The sequence below is a fragment of the Eretmochelys imbricata genome, chromosome 2 (genome assembly GCF_965152235.1).
Source record: "Eretmochelys imbricata isolate rEreImb1 chromosome 2, rEreImb1.hap1, whole genome shotgun sequence".
NCBI classification, from domain to species: domain Eukaryota; kingdom Metazoa; phylum Chordata; order Testudines; family Cheloniidae; genus Eretmochelys; species Eretmochelys imbricata.
In genome coordinates, this window is record NC_135573.1 from 259,847,463 (window position 1) to 259,864,145 (window position 16,683).

The 16,683-nt window shown below is 46.6% G+C and overlaps 1 protein-coding gene across 1 annotated transcript in view; it reads left to right on the plus strand.

Moving 5' to 3' along the window:
* Positions 1–16,683, plus strand: part of ADCYAP1R1 (ADCYAP receptor type I) — a 122,310-nt gene that overhangs the window by 69,624 nt on the left and 36,003 nt on the right. The window contains exons 9-11 of the mRNA XM_077809523.1: positions 5,483–5,636; positions 9,989–10,049; positions 16,126–16,195. Of these exons, the coding sequence (XP_077665649.1) occupies positions 5,483–5,636; positions 9,989–10,049; positions 16,126–16,195 (285 nt within the window). The remainder of the gene's footprint in view (positions 1–5,482; positions 5,637–9,988; positions 10,050–16,125; positions 16,196–16,683) is intronic.

Here is a 16,683-nt window from a genome sequence, read left to right on the forward strand (position 1 = left end):
CCTTCTTGTAGTGTGGGGCCCAAAACTGGACACAGTACTCCAGATGAGGCCTCACCAATGTCGAATAGAGGGGGACGATCACATCCCTCGATCTGCTCGCTATGTCCCTACTTATACATCCCAAAATGCCATTGGCCTTCTTGGCAACAAGGGCACACTGCTGACTCATATCCAGCTTCTCGTCCACTGTCACCCCTCGGTCCTTTTCTGCAGAACTGCTGCCTAGCCATTCGGTCCCTAGTCTGTAGCGGTGCATTGGGTTCTTCCGTCCTAAGTGCGGGACCCTGCACTTATCCTTATTCAACCTCATCAGATTTCTTTTGGCCCAATCCTCCAATTTGTCTAGGTCCTTCTGTATCCTATCCCTCCCCTCCAGCGTATCTACCACTCCTCCCAGTTTAGTATCGTCCGCAAATTTGCTGAGAGTGCAATCCACACCATCCTCCAGATCATTTATGAAGATATTGAACAAAACCGGCCCCAGGACCGACCCCTGGGGCACTCCACTTGACACCGGCTGCCAACTAGACATGGAGCCATTGATCACTACCCGTTGAGCCCGACAATCTAGCCAGCTTTCTACCCACCCTATAGTGCATTCATCCAGCCCATACTTCCTTAACTTGCTGACAAGAATACTGTGGGAGACCGTGTCAAAAGCTTTGCTAAAGTCAAGAAACAATACATCCACTGCTTTCCCTTCATCCACAGAACCAGTAATCTCATGATAAAAGGCGATTAGATTAGTCAGGCATGACCTTCCCTTGGTGAATCCATGCTGGCTGTTCCTGATCACTTTCCTCTCATGCAAGTACTTCAAGATTGATTCTTTGAGGACCTGCTCCATGATTTTTCCAGGGACTGAGGTGAGGCTGACTGGCCTGTAGTTCCCAGGATCCTCCTTCTTCCCTTTTTTAAAGATTGGCACTACATTAGCCTTTTTCCAGTCATCCGGGACTTCCCCGGTTCGCCCCGAGTTTTCAAAGATAATGGCCAATGGCTCTGCAATCACAGCCGCCAATTCCTTCAGCACTCTCGGATGCAACTCGTCCAGCCCCATGGACTTGTGCACGTCCAGCTTTTCTAAATAGTCCCTAACCACCTCTATCTCCACAGAGGGCTGGCCATCTCTTCCCCATTTTGTGATGCCCAGCGTAGCAGTCTGGGAGCTGACCTTGTCAGTGAAAACAGAGGCAAAAAAAGCATTGAGTACATTAGCTTTTTCCACATCCTCTGTCACTAGGTTGCCTCCCTCATTCAGTAAGGGGCCCACACTTTCCTTGGCTTTCTTCTTGTTGCCAACATACCTGAAGAAACCCTTCTTGTTACTCTTGACATCTCTCGCTAGCTGCAGCTCCAGGTGCGATTTGGCCCTCCTGATTTCATTCCTACATGCCCGAGCAATATTTTTATACTCTTCCCTGGTCATATGTCCAAGCTTCCACTTCTTGTAAGCTTCTTTTTTATGTTTAAGATCCGCTAGGATTTCACCGTTAAGCCAAGCTGGTCGCCTGCCATATTTACTATTCTTTCGACTCATTGGGATGGTTTGTCCCTGTAACCTCAACAGGGATTCCTTGAAATACAGCCAGCTCTCCTGGACTCCTTTCCCCTTCAAGTTAGTCCCCCACGGGATCCTGGCCATCCCTTCCCTGAGGGAGTCGAAGTCTGCTTTCCTGAAGTCCAGGGCCGTATCCTGCTGCTTACCTTTCTTCCCTGTGTCAGGATCCTGAACTCAACCAACTCCTGGTCACTGCCTCCCAGATTCCCATCCACTTTTGCTTCCCCCACTAATTCTACCTGGTTTGTGAGCAGCAGGTCAAGAAAAGCGCCCCCCCCCTAGTTGGCTCCTCTAGCACTTGCGCCAGGAAATTGTCCCCTACGCTTTCCAAAAACTTCCTGGATTATCTATGCACCGCAGTATTGCTCTCCCAGCAGATATCAGGAAAATTAAAGTCACCCATGAGAATCAGGGCATGCGATCTAGTAGCTTCCGTGAGCTGCCGGAAGAAAGCCTCATCTACCTCATCCCCCTGGTCCGGTGGTCTATAGCAGACTCCCACCACTACATCACTCTTGTTGCACACACTTCTAAACTTAATCCAGAGACACTCAGGTTTTTCTACAGTTTCGTACCGGAGCTCTGAGCAGTCATACTGCTCCCTTACATACAGTGCTACTCCCCCACCTTTTCTACCCTGCCTGTCCTTCCTGAACAGTTTATAACCATTCATGACAGTACTCCAGTCATGTGAGTTATCCCACCAAGTCTCTGTGATTCCAATCACATCATAGTTCCTTGACATCACCAGGACCTCCAGTTCTCCCTGCTTGTTTCCAAGGCTTTGTGCATTCGTATATAAACACTTGAGATAACCTGTTGATCGCCCCTCATTCCCAGTATGAGGCAGGAGCCCTCCCCTCACAGACATTTCTGCCTGTGCTTCCTCCCGGTATCCCGCTTTCCCACTTACCTCAGGGCTTTGGTCTCCTTCCCCCGGTGAACCTAGTTTAAAGCCCTCCTCACTAGGTTAGCCAGCCTGCTGGCAAAGATGCTCTTCCCTCTCTTCGTAAGATGGAGCCCGTCTCTGCCCAGCACTCCTCCTTCATGGAACACCATCCCATGGTCAAAGAATCCAAAGCCTTCTCTCCGACACCACCTGCGTAGCCATTCGTTGACTTCCACGATTCGACGGTCCCTACTCAGGCCTTTTCCTTCCACGGGGAGGATGGACGAGAACACCACTTGCGCCTCAAACTCCTTTATCCTTCTTCCCAGAGCCACGTAGTCCGCAGTGATCCGCTCAAGGTCATTCTTGGCAGTATCATTGGTGCCCACGTGGAGAAGCAGGAAGGGGTAGCGATCCGAGGGCTTGATGAGTCTCGGCAGTCTCTCCGTCACATCGCGAATCTTAGCCCCCGGCAAGCAGCAGACTTCTCGGTTTTCCCGGTCAGGGCGGCAGATAGATGACTCAGTCCCCCGGAGGAGAGAGTCCCCGACCACCACCACCCGCCTTCTCCTCTTGGGAGTGGTGGTCGTGGAACCCCCAACCTCAGGACATCGCATCTCATGCCTTCCAACCAGCGGAGTCTCCTTCTGCTTTCTCGCCCCAGACATATCATCTGGTCCACTCTCCGCAACGGTACCTGCGGAGAGAACATGAAAGCGGTTAGTTACCTGTGTCTGTGTTACTGGAACCCGGACATTCCGCTTACCTCTTCTGGAGGTCACATGTTGCCAAGCTTCTTCACTGGCCTCTTGGCTCCTCTGTGCAACCTGCTCTATATCTTTAGAGCTTTGTGCTCCTAGAAGCCTATCCTGAGTTTTGTCTAGAAAATCCTCAGTTTCTCGTATGCAACGCAGGGTCGTTATCTGTTGCTCCAGACCTTCAATCTTCTCTTCCAATATGGAGACCAGCTTGCACTTTGTACAGACAAAGTCGCTTCTGTCCTGTGGAAGAAAGACAAACATGGCACATCCAGTGCAGGTCACAACAGCTGAACCCCCCCCTTCCATATCACCTTCCTACTATGAGCTTCCTCAGAGCAGTTTGCAAGACGTAAGCCTCACCGGGCTCACTCCAGGCGAACTCCCAGGCAAACTCCTGCTGTGAGCTGCTCTGCTGGTTCGCCGCCGCTCAGCTGGTTCGCGAAGCTCTGGCTATTTTTAAACAGCCAGGCTTCCCTGACGCAAACAAACAGACACCCTAATGCCCGCCCCCTGCAGGCTAGCAGCCAATCAGACACTCACGCAGGCTCTCACACTGATGAGCTTCCAGTGTTCAGGGCTATTCTGTGATGCCATTTTGTGAGTGGGTGATGTTGCAGATTCAATATCATCCTGTTGACATGCAACATTGCAAAGACAAGTCTGCCAAACGCAATGTCTGTGTAGGGGTCAGCAGACTCCACCAGAGCTTGATAGAGTGGATTTGTAGTTTTGTCTAAAACTTTTCCCCATTTGCTTCGTATGGTAGATCACTCAGCTTTCTTCAAACTTATCCTCAATTTTCATTTCCTGACACGGAGTGACAGCTTCCACCAAATTGCAGTGAAGTAAAATTCTGAAGTTTGCACAGTAGGGTGCATCCTTTATCAGCCTCTTAGCAATCTCAGGCCTTTCCACACTTTTACTTCTATTTAAAACCCTTCCTTAGATTTCTCTATACAAAACCAGATTCTTTTTCTTACCTGCACTTAAGGCAGGGAGAACTATAATCTAGCAATTAGCTGCCATTGTTGGCATACACCTTACTACTAGGAGAAGTTCTTAAGCTGCCTGAAAGCACTCATAAAATACCACCTAACTGCTAAAATTGGTTTTCTACCCTTTAGAGCTGCACTCTTAAAGTGAAAAGAAAAGGAGGACTTGTGGCACCTTAGAGACTAACCAATTTATTTGAGCATGAGCTTTTGTGAGCTACAGCTCACTTCATTGGATGCATACTGTGGGAAATACAGAAGATGTTTTGATACACACAAACCATGAAAAAATGGGTGTTTATCACTACAAAAGGTTTTCTCTCCCCCCACCCCACTCTCCTGCTGGTAATAGCTTATCCAAAGCGATCACTCTCCTTACAATGTGCACGATAACCAAGGTGGGCCACTTCCAGCACAAATCCAGGGTTTAACAAGAACATCTGAGGAACGGGGGGGGGGGGGGTATCTTGCACCTATTTCCCCTTATTTTTTCCTAACACACACACACACACACACACACACCGTTCCTCAGACGTTCTTGTTAAACCCTGGATTTGTGCTGAAAGTGGCCCACCTTGGTTATCGTGCACATTGTAAGGAGAGTGATCGCTTTGGATAAGCTATTACCAACAGAAGAGTGGGTTTGTGTGTGGGGGGGGGTGGGGGAAACCTGGATTTGTGCTGGAAATGGCCCACGTCGATTATCATACACATTGTAAGGAGAGTGATCACTTTAGATAAGCTGTTGCCAACAGGAGAGTGGGTTTGTTGGGGGGGTGTGGGGAGAAACCCTGGATTTGTGCTGGAAATGGCCCACCTTGATTATCATACACATTGTAAGGAGAGTGATCACTTTAGATAAGCTATTACAAGCAGGAGAGTAGGGTGGGGGGAGAGAAAACCTTTTGTAGCGATAAACACCCATATTTTCATGGTTTGTGTGTATAAAAACATCTTCTGTATTTTCCACAGTATGCATCTGGTGAAGTGAGCTGTAGCTCACAAAAGCTTATGCTCAAATAAATTGGTTAGTCTCTAAGGTGCCACAAGTACTCCTTTTCTTTTTGCGAATACAGACTAACATGGCTGTTACTCTGAACTCTTAAAGTGGCTTGTAACAGTTTTCATAAACTCTTTAGATGTACATATTATAAAATAAAAGGCCAGATTGTTTTTACTTGTTGTTTAGAGGATTTCGGGATCTGTGTCTAGTTCTCATATCCCCATCAAACATGGGTGAAACAGCAAAATAACTTTATTTGTGCTTGCTTTTTTGTAGGTGGAATGCAAAGCAGTGATGGTCTTTTTCCACTATTGTGTCATGTCCAACTATTTCTGGCTGTTCATTGAGGGATTGTACCTTTTCACCTTACTCGTGGAGACCTTTTTCCCAGAGAGGAGATATTTTTATTGGTACACCATCATCGGCTGGGGTAGGTGGCATTTCTTACATGGGCTTTGTTTATTTTTAACCCTGCTGCATGCAAAAGACTTCACTCCCCCTAATTTTATCTTGAAATGAGGAGTTGAATGAGAACAAGTGAATGAGTGTAATCAAAGCAGAAGCCACCTGGTATTTTCAGTCACCAGCTCCAGGCACTTGCATTTCTATGCTCTCCATGTGTTTGTGTGTACAAGTGTGTGTGGCATGTAATCTAAAAGGAGGACTTCCTTACCTCCCACCCCAAAGCCCCGGCATCACAACCATCTTCCTTGCCCAATTTGAGATGAATGAGACCTCCTTTTGGGGCTCCTCAGCAGTGTTCATAAGCCAGTCATATGGTTGGCTGTAGAACCGTGGAGATCCAAACGTCTTTCTTTCTGAAGAAAATCAACATGCCTCTTGTAGCACTCCAAGAAGTGTTTTAATAGTCAAAAAAGAAGCAAACCAGACAACCTGCACTTCTCCATTATATGTGGATTAAGTGATGTAAGTTTTTTTTTCTCCTCCCACTGGTATTACAGATATCAGTATTGCCATTATAAACCAAACTGCTTCTATTACCAGCAGGAGAGTGAGTTGGGGTGGGGGGGGCGGAGGGTGAGAAAACCTGGATTTGTGCTGGAAATGGCCCAACTTGATGATCACTTTAGATAAGCTATTACCAGCAGGAGAGTGAGTTTGTGTGTGTATGGGGGTGGGGGGGTGAGAAAACCTGGATTTGTGCTGGAAATGGTCCACCTTGATTATCATGCACATTGTAGGGAGAGTGGTCACTTTGGATAAGCTATTACCAGCAGGAGAGTGAGTTGTGTGTGTGTTTTTTGGAGGGGGGTGAGGGAGTGAGAGAACCTGGATTTGTGCAGGAAATGGCCCACCTTGATTATCATACACATTGTGAAGAGAGTTGTCACTTTGGATGGGCTATTGACAGCAGGAGAGTGAGTTTGTGGGGGGGGGGGGGGGGGGGGCGGAGGGTGAGAAAACCTGGATTTGTGCTGGAAATGGCCCAACTTGATGATCACTTTAGATAAGCTATTACCAGCAGGACAGTGGGGTGGGAGGAGGTATTGTTTCATGGTCTCTGTGTGTATATAATGTCTTCTGCAGTTTCCACGGTATGCATCCGATGAAGTGAGCTGTAGCTCACGAAAGCTCATGCTCAGATAAATTGGTTAGTCTCTAAAGTGCCACAAGTACTCCTTTTCTTTTTGCGAATACAGACTAACACGGCTGTTACTCTGAAACCTTCTTCTTGTCTCCCAGTCTAGCCATACCTGCATTAAAATAAGGACGATATTGCATCACTTGCGAGCATATGGTTTCCTTTAGAGGATTTCTCTTTGCAAGAAGAGTTCTTAATGTTCTTAACAGGAACTTTTCTGCTTATACAAATCAGAAAAATAGCCGCTCTGGTTCATTCCTTGAGGCTACAGTCATGTCTGAAAGCTGATGACTGAGTGGAAAGCATCTCTAAGTAAGACTCGCTTCACAATCCAGAAGTGGATAGGTAAATAAGAGCTGGTTATCTTGGAAAGAAACAAACCGTGCTTTAGAGAATCCTGTGATGATATGTAATGTGCTTATTTTGGATGTGAAACTTCTGGGGCCAAATTCATGTTAATCAGACAGTATGTAATTGAAATTTTGGCTATGAATCCAAGATGTCAGACACAGGAGAAACCATTGATTGCAGCTGCTTGTCTCAGGTTTAATCGCATGGTCTCAAGGTTAGGCCCAATGTTTTATGTTTTGTAAAACAAGTTCCCTTCAAAACTGATCATGGATAGAAATAACTTCTTGGAGTAATTTAAAAAAACAGCAAAAGAAATCTGAAAACATTTACAGCTCTGGTTCTTCTGATTTGTATTATTTTAGCACTTACGAGCCCCAATAGGATTCAGGGTTCCATTGTGCAAGGCCCCGTATATACGCATAGGAGACAGCTCCTGCTATGAAGATCATGCACTCTAAACAGATAAAGAGTGAGAGGGGAAACAGAGCCACAGAAAGATGAAGTGAGAAAGCCAGGTATAGAACCCTTGTCTTTGCAGGCCTAAACCAACACCCTAGCCACTCAACCACGCTGCTTCTCAGCTAAGCTGTTATCTAATCTAAAAGAGCAGGGCTCTGTGCCTAGGCAGAGCCCACTGAGTTTAATGACACTCCATGCAAGCGTAAAGCTCTGTCCCCATAGATCTGCTTGCAGGATCTTCTAGGCCTATGTCTGTTAGCGCATCTGAATATAGTGTTCAATATGAGAACAATATAAGACAGCATACAGACACACTGACAAAGGGATTGTCCGTCTATATAATTAAAGAACTACCTAGATGTGTAACCAGACCATAGTGCAACCCTGTCTCAGGTGAATATTTGATTTCAGGATCATAAGTTCCCCAGAGCAAAAGATGTCCAACGCTTCAAGGGGCATGGAGCTGCATGCATAGGAGCTGAAGGGGGGTCAGCACTCTGCAGGGCTGAGGTCTTCACCAGTGTTTTGGAGGGCCCCAAGTGCATTGTCAGCACTCAGCATAAAATAAATAACAGTTACAAATGTGGATACTTTTCTGAACTATTCAGTCCTCTTAGCCCTGCAAAATAGGACTGATAATTTCAGGAAAGATCCTATCTTCTCATAAGATTTCTTGTAATTTCTGCTCCTGGTAAGGGAAGAAATTCTGTCTGCAAGAATGGGCCTTTCAGCAGCGTTTTGATGCTGCTTTTATTCTGACTTTGCCATATGAACCATATCAACACACGCACAAACACCATATGCGTAGAAATAAACAGCAGTGCATTCATCATTTCAATGAAAATCCATGTGTCATGGAGCTGGCTCAAGAGATGTAGGTCAGGCTTGACAAAGCCCTGGCTGGGATGATTTAATTGGGGATTAGGTCCTGCTTTGAGCAGGGGGTTTGGACTAGATGACCTCCTGAGGTCCTTTCCAACCCTGATATTCGATGATTCTATGACTCTGTATCCACAAGTACTTGGCTCCGGCGGAATCACAGAGCGCCTCTGGCCAGAGCAGGGGCAGGGAGCAAGCTCCTCCGGTCCTGACGCTTGAAGAGGTTGCGCGCTCTCTCACCTCTGAGGTCCCGTGTCTGGAAGAGCTGTTAGCTCCCACTGCGGCCCCAGGACCTGCACCCCTGCTTGCCCCCCATCTCCTCCCCGGGCATATCCCTATATGGAAGCGTTGTTTGGATTACATTTGCAATAGATACATTGGGCCCAATTCTGATCTCACACCCACTTTTCATTGTTGTAGCTTCACTGACTTTTTTGCAGTAACTTCTGATTTACACCATTGTAAGCAAGAGACGCAGCAGACCCGTTTGATCTGATCATACTTACAGTTTCATCAGATCTTCATTTTTAATGTAATGTTTTGGTTTGAAATTTTATAAACATCCATTATACACCCAAAGATCCTTGGTCTTTCATAAGCATGAGAATATTAAAATTGGATTCAACTTAACATGCTTTATTTCCTCTCCCCAGAATGTTTATTTTTGTTGCTGTTCAATCTCTCTCTATTTTAACTTTTCAGAATATCCGGGTATGTTCTTCTTTGACAGAGCTCTGCTTTGCTCAACCAAATAGGTTTAGAAAGTGGTATTCTCAATTTTAGTAGCTTCAGGACAGGCCCTGAGAAGATTAATTCTACTTATTAACCAATGTGACACCAACTCAGCTTTGCAAAATGTATGAAGCTTACTTGCGGCTGCCAGTCTCACCTCCTGCTACACCCTAGGGTTGTCTACGTCCTTGTGGTTTCTGTCAGTCCCTCTCCTTAATCTTCCCACCAGAGGTTGAATCTTTCATTTGCCCCATTTCAAAAATACAATGCATGCCATTAAAACTCCACATTTGCCTCTGTGCAGCGGTTGCATCCCTCAGCATCTCTAAGTAGAGGAAGATGCCGGGCTTATTTCCAGTGTTTTGTGTGGTGATTGAACAATATCAACAGCACAACAATCTAATCCTGCACCATTCTACGACATTGGCCTGAAACACTATAGACCCCTCCCTGTCGTCATTTATACTCATGAAACCTCATTAAGGCAACTCACCCTTTTTGGATTCTGACTTGAAGTCCTTACTCGAATGCCAAATCCTTAGAGAGTAAGGGCTGCTAGATTCATTTCAAGAACAATCCTGTTGTAAGCTGTAGGGCTTGGGGTCATTCCTAGCAGCTTTTTTTCCCCTATAAGCCATTGAAATATAAAACCTCCGTGGAGAAAGGTTGTGCATCAGATGGAAGTGATGTGCGATGTGCAAATAAGGATAATAAATAACAATAAACAAATAATGATTTCTCTCTCTTGTCTTTTGTAGGCACCCCGACAATTTGTGTCACTGTCTGGGCTGTACTGAGACTTCACTTTGATGATACCGGGTAGGTACCATTGGGTGAGAAACTCTCCAGTCACCTCATTTTCAAGTGAAGTACAGAAGGGAAGAGGTCTGGTGGTTAGAGTAGGGGAATGTGGGCCAGGAGACCTGGCTTCCGTTCCCAGCTCTGCCACTAACTCATTGTATAACTTTGGGCAATTTGCTTAGGCTAAACCAGTGGTTCTCAACTTGCGACCCAATCAGCACAGAGCTGTGGCCCATGTGACATTCTCAGGGCCATACTGGTCGTATTGGATGTGGCCCACATAACACATTGTGGGCTACATATGCGGCCCACAGTGGTAAACAGGTTGAGAACCATTGGGCTAAACCACTGAGTACCTAAGGTTGGACTCCTAAATACCTATTTAAGCACAGAAGTAGACGTGATACAGTATTCTGAGTTGCTGCCCTTTGAAGCCAGTGGGGATTTCAGGTACTCAGCATCTCTGAATATTAGATCCCAACTTCACCAAAGATTAGAGATGTTTGTATCTGAGGTTCTGGCTCAGGTCCGTCTCTCTCAAATTCCCTTCCTAGTGATTCAGTGACTGACTACACATAAAAACCTCTCTCCATGGAGGATTTGGGTTTTTTTTTTATCCAATGTTCTATTTTGATGATAAAACAAATTAAATCACCTATTTCCATGCAAAACAAGCCAGAAATCCCTGTTGTGTCATTATGATGATTATAGCACTGGTCCTAAAAGCATTAATTGCTTTTAGAAATCCAGATGGCCCCTGTTTTGGGGGAGTAAATATCTCATGGGAGGAAAAACCTTTGCTGCTTTATTTCTGAGAAGTTTATTAACATGCAGCACATGTAGATGGAGTCGAGCTGAGTCTCTCAGTGGCTATTTTATTTTATTTTTTTGAAAGATCAGCTAGGTTTGTTCAAGGGTGGGGAGGAAAAGCCAGCGTGAGTCTGAAAACATTTCAGAAATCATGGGGTGGGGAATCCACCAAGAGAAAGGGTAAGGGCTGAAATTTAAAGACACTGACTTCAACTCCTGATGCAGCCCAGTGTAAGTGAGAAGGGAACTGGGTCTCTAGATGGTGCTGTCTGTCAGTCCAGAGTAATACCACTGAAGGGAATGGAGTTACACCAGAGCTCAGAATTTGGCATCTTAAAATGGAAAAGGGCGTTCCCCCGCAACAGAAGAAGTCATGTGGTTCTGGTCTCCGCAGCAGCAAGCCACTCTTACCTGTAACAGAGTCTGCCTGGGGAGTGCAGTCTTTAAGTCGATACTTACATGCCCAGCTCTTTTCTCATTGTTTTTCATATTCTAATGTACTCTTACGTCTCTGACTCATAAGAAAGGGAAAAGTGGCTGTTGCTTCCACCCCTTTCATTCTGTGGGAGGTGCACGGGTTGGGCTAAAGTGGTCTTGGGAAATGCACATTTTGCCCTTGTAACTGCTTATGTTAGAAACCAGCCCATGGGCAGTCAGGTTCAGTGGAAGGTGCAAGAGTCATGGCTAGTGGTCGAAGCAGGAACTGGGAAGCAAATCCAGTCCCAGGGCCAAGGCTGGAGTCAGGAACCAGTAGCCATTCCAGGAGTCAGTGCCGGAGCTAAGAGCCAGGCCAAGGGTCAGAGCCAGGATTGGAAGCCAGTAGCCACGCCAAGGCTCAGAACTGGAGTCAAGAACCAGAGTCAGGGTGAGGAAGCTGTAGCCAGGAGCAATCAGAGGTAGTTAGGACTGAGCAGGAACAAGGCTGGGGAACAAGGCAGTAACAGGAGCAATCAGAGGTAGTTAGGACTGAGCAGGAACAAGGCTGGGGAACAAGGCAGTAACAGGAGCAATCAGAGGTAGTTAGGACTGAGCAGGAACAAGGCTGGGGAACAAGGCAGTAACAGGAGCAATCAGAGGTAGTTAGGACTGAGCAGGAACAAGGCTGGGGAACAAGGCAGTAACAGGAGCAATCAGAGGTAGTTAGGACTGAGCAGGAACAAGGCTGGGGAACAAGGCAGTAACAGGAGCAATCAGAGGTAGTTAGGACTGAGCAGGAACAAGGCTGGGGAACAAGGCAGTAAGAGGAGCAATCAGAGGTAGTTAGGACTGAGCAGGAACAAGGCTGGGGAACAAGGCAGTAACAGGAGCAATCAGAGGTAGTTAGGACTGAGCAGGAACAAGGCTGGGGAACAAGGCAGTAAGAGGAGCAATCAGAGGTAGTTAGGACTGAGCAGGAACAAGGCTGGGGAACAAGGCAGTAACAGGAGCAATCAGAGGTAGTTAGGACTGAGCAGGAACAAGGCTGGGGAACAAGGCAGTAACAGGAGCAATCAGAGGTAGTTAGGACTGAGCAGGAACAAGGCTGGGGAACAAGGCAGTAACAGGAGCAATCAGAGGTAGTTAGGACTGAGCAGGAACAAGGCTGGGGAACAAGGCAGTAACAGGAGCAATCAGAGGTAGTTAGGACTGAGCAGGAACAAGGCTGGGGAACAAGGCAGTAACAGGAGCAATCAGAGGTAGTTAGGACTGAGCAGGAACAAGGCTGGGGAACAAGGCAGTAACAGGAGCAATCAGAGGTAGTTAGGACTGAGCAGGAACAAGGCTGGGGAACAAGGCAGTAAGAGGAGCAATCAGAGGTAGTTAGGACTGAGCAGGAACAAGGCTGGGGAACAAGGCAGTAACAGGAGCAATCAGAGGTAGTTAGGACTGAGCAGGAACAAGGCTGGGGAACAAGGCAGTAAGAGGAGCAATCAGAGGTAGTTAGGACTGAGCAGGAACAAGGCTGGGGAACAAGGCAGTAACAGGAGCAATCAGAGGTAGTTAGGACTGAGCAGGAACAAGGCTGGGGAACAAGGCAGTAACAGGAGCAATCAGAGGTAGTTAGGACTGAGCAGGAACAAGGCTGGGGAACAAGGCAGTAACAGGAGCAATCAGAGGTAGTTAGGACTGAGCAGGAACAAGGCTGGGGAACAAGGCAGTAACAGGAGCAATCAGAGGTAGTTAGGACTGAGCAGGAACAAGGCTGGGGAACAAGGCAGTAACAGGAGCAATCAGAGGTAGTTAGGACTGAGCAGGAACAAGGCTGGGGAACAAGGCAGTAACAGGAGCAATCAGAGGTAGTTAGGACTGAGCAGGAACAAGGCTGGGGAACAAGGCAGTAACAGGAGCAATCAGAGGTAGTTAGGGGACTGAGCAGGAACAAGGCTGGGGAACAAGGCAGTAACAGGAGCAATCAGAGGTAGTTAGGACTGAGCAGGAACAAGGCTGGGGAACAAGGCAGTAACAGGAGCAATCAGAGGTAGTTAGGACTGAGCAGGAACAAGGCTGGGGAACAAGGCAGTAACAGGAGCAATCAGAGGTAGTTAGGACTGAGCAGGAACAAGGCTGGGGAACAAGGCAGTAACAGGAGCAATCAGAGGTAGTTAGGGGACTGAGCAGGAACAAGGCTGGGGAACAAGGCAGTAACAGGAGCAATCAGAGGTAGTTAGGACTGAGCAGGAACAAGGCTGGGGAACAAGGCAGTAACAGGAGCAATCAGAGGTAGTTAGGGGACTGAGCAGGAACAAGGCTGGGGAACAAGGCAGTAACAGGAGCAATCAGAGGTAGTTAGGGGACTGAGCAGGAACAAGGCTGGGGAACAAGGCAGTAACAGGAGCAATCAGAGGTAGTTAGGACTGAGCAGGAACAAGGCTGGGGAACAAGGCAGTAACAGGAGCAATCAGAGGTAGTTAGGACTGAGCAGGAACAAGGCTGGGGAACAAGGCAGTAACAGGAGCAATCAGAGGTAGTTAGGGGACTGAGCAGGAACAAGGCTGGGGAACAAGGCAGTAACAGGAGCAATCAGAGGTAGTTAGGACTGAGCAGGAACAAGGCTGGGGAACAAGGCAGTAACAGGAGCAATCAGAGGTAGTTAGGACTGAGCAGGAACAAGGCTGGGGAACAAGGCAGTAACAGGAGCAATCAGAGGTAGTTAGGACTGAGCAGGAACAAGGCTGGGGAACAAGGCAGTAACAGGAGCAATCAGAGGTAGTTAGGACTGAGCAGGAACAAGGCTGGGGAACAAGGCAGTAACAGGAGCAATCAGAGGTAGTTAGGACTGAGCAGGAACAAGGCTGGGGAACAAGGCAGTAACAGGAGCAATCAGAGGTAGTTAGGACTGAGCAGGAACAAGGCTGGGGAACAAGGCAGTAACAGGAGCAATCAGAGGTAGTTAGGACTGAGCAGGAACAAGGCTGGGGAACAAGGCAGTAACAGGAGCAATGCTGGAATACGGCAAGGAGCAGCAGACACAGGGAGGGTCGCAGCTGTGGACATGAATGCACTGAGCCCCTAGAGAGCTGACGCTGGGCTAACAGTCAGCCAGTTGCTCTTCCTGACCAGTTAGGTGGGACAGTTAGTCAGGTAGCCTGCTGCAAGCCAGCTGCACTTGTTGGGGTGCTGGGAAACAGACTGTTCCAGGCCCTGATCCCTGACAGCTTATTCCTTTATGGACAAATTCTTAGCCACAAAATGATGCCTATTAACACTGCAGAACTACTGTTAATGATGGCCATATGCTAACCAGACATGGTCCCCCGCACAAACCCTCCAGAGCAGGGCTAATCTATGCAGGGTCCTGACAAATTCAGTTTTACAGATCCTGGCTGAAATTTTCACAAGTGCCTGCGTAGCTTAAGAGCACAAGAATCATTGACTTTCCGTGGGACTCTTGCTCTGAAGTCACTTAGGCTCTTTTGAAAATTCCATTCACTGAGTGTGTCAGGGATAAAAATACAGGCCATTGTCTGTGCCTGACCCATTAGACCCTGCCCTAGAATTTCACCCCACATATATATACTTTTCCTGTCTTAGACAACCTATGGAGTGGTTCATTTGTGGGTATGAGTCAGGACTGATGGGGAAATTTCAGATCTGTGCACCATGGAAGATGGAATCTGGCTCACAAACATTTCCTCTACTCCCACACATGTACACACAACAAAGGGACCATAGTTTTTAATGTACGGGTTTCTACTCCACCCCCCCCCCCCATCCCCAGTGTTTTGCAGGCAGGCATTTGACGTATGTAAAAGGTAAAGATAAACTTTCACAATATTAACATTTTGTTCTTCTGAGTTCTTTTCACTGTGGGTTAGAATCCGACAATACATCACTAGAACCAGGATTTACAGTTGTTATTCCCATGGGGAGGAAAGCTCACAACTTCAAGTGCAAAGCATTTTAGGATGCCTGATGGTGCTAGGAAAAATAAATCCCAATCAGTAACCATGCTTGATTTGTTTTAAAATTGGGAACACTGATCAAAAGCTGTGCAGGGGGGAAAAGGTCAGATGCATGTACAAGAAAAAAAAGTTTGCACTATTTTCCCAATTCTAGAAACACATCCAAGGCCTGAAAACCCAGACATTCTGTTGACCAATTTAGCCCTCAAATGAGTGTTTGTATGTAGTGCTCATGCAGTTCCATAGGTGTCAATTGTGCATATAAAGGCAGAATGTGGATCCAATGGGCAGAAATGCCATTTGCTTTAATGATAGATTGCTGCAGAGGACATTACAACAGTTAAAATAAGAACTGACCTAAACCTTTGCCCAAAACTCAATCTGAACCTTCTAAAATATCACTTTGCTCTTCTGCACAGTAAACCTCAAAACACCCCCTTGAGCTAGTTAAGTGCTCGAATACCCATTTTGCAAACGTGGACTGATGCATACAGACACTTGGGGCCAGATTTTCAAAGGTGCCTAAGGACGCATATCAGTGGCTAGCAGGATTTTTGGCAGTGCCTAAACAGGTGAGGCACCTAACTGTGATTGATTTAAATGGAAGTTAGGTTAAATCTCAAGAGACACCTCTTTGCATATTAAGGTGTCTAAATACCTTTGAACATCTGGCTCAGGTGATGTGGCTAAGGCTGCATAGGGAAGTCAGTGTCAGAGAGAGGACTGGGAACTCTTATTTCTTGAGTCAAAGCCTTGTGCTTTAGTTGCAAGACCTTCCTTTCCCTCTTGTGACAAAGTTCCAGTAGAAGAAAATATCAATGTACTGGCGTGCCCTGTGGTCTCTTTATCTCTCTCTCTCTCTTTCTTCCCCTGAATCCCCCTTTATTTTTTAATTATTTTAGCTGCTGGGACATGAATGATAACACTGCCCTGTGGTGGGTGATCAAGGGTCCCGTGGTTGGATCAATAATGGTAAGTAACATACGTACAAGATATCTCTTCATGGCTATCAATATGAGCTAAAACTGAATTAAAGCCAATGACTCTACAGGTTGTCACATAGCAGAGAGTAAGGCTGGCTAGAAGTTGCTCTGCCCTAAGCAAATTGGAAAATACCTACTATTATGTAACATGCATGTACCCAAGTATTACTGCTCCCAGGATACCTTTAGCATAGATACCTTTAGCATGCAGGACCTCTTTCTAGCTCTGGATAGTAAATCATGCACATCTCTTATTGAAGTGATTAATCACTGAAATAAACTACCGAGGGAAGTGGTGGATTCTCTGTCTTCTGGATGCCTTTCTGGAAGATGTGCTTTAGTCAAACACAAGTTATTGGGCTCAATACAGGAATAACGGGAGGAAATTATCTGGCCTGTGTAACACAGGAGGTCAGACCAGATGATCGTCGTTCTCCCTTCTGTCACTAAGCTCTATAAAGCCAATGCAAGTCATAT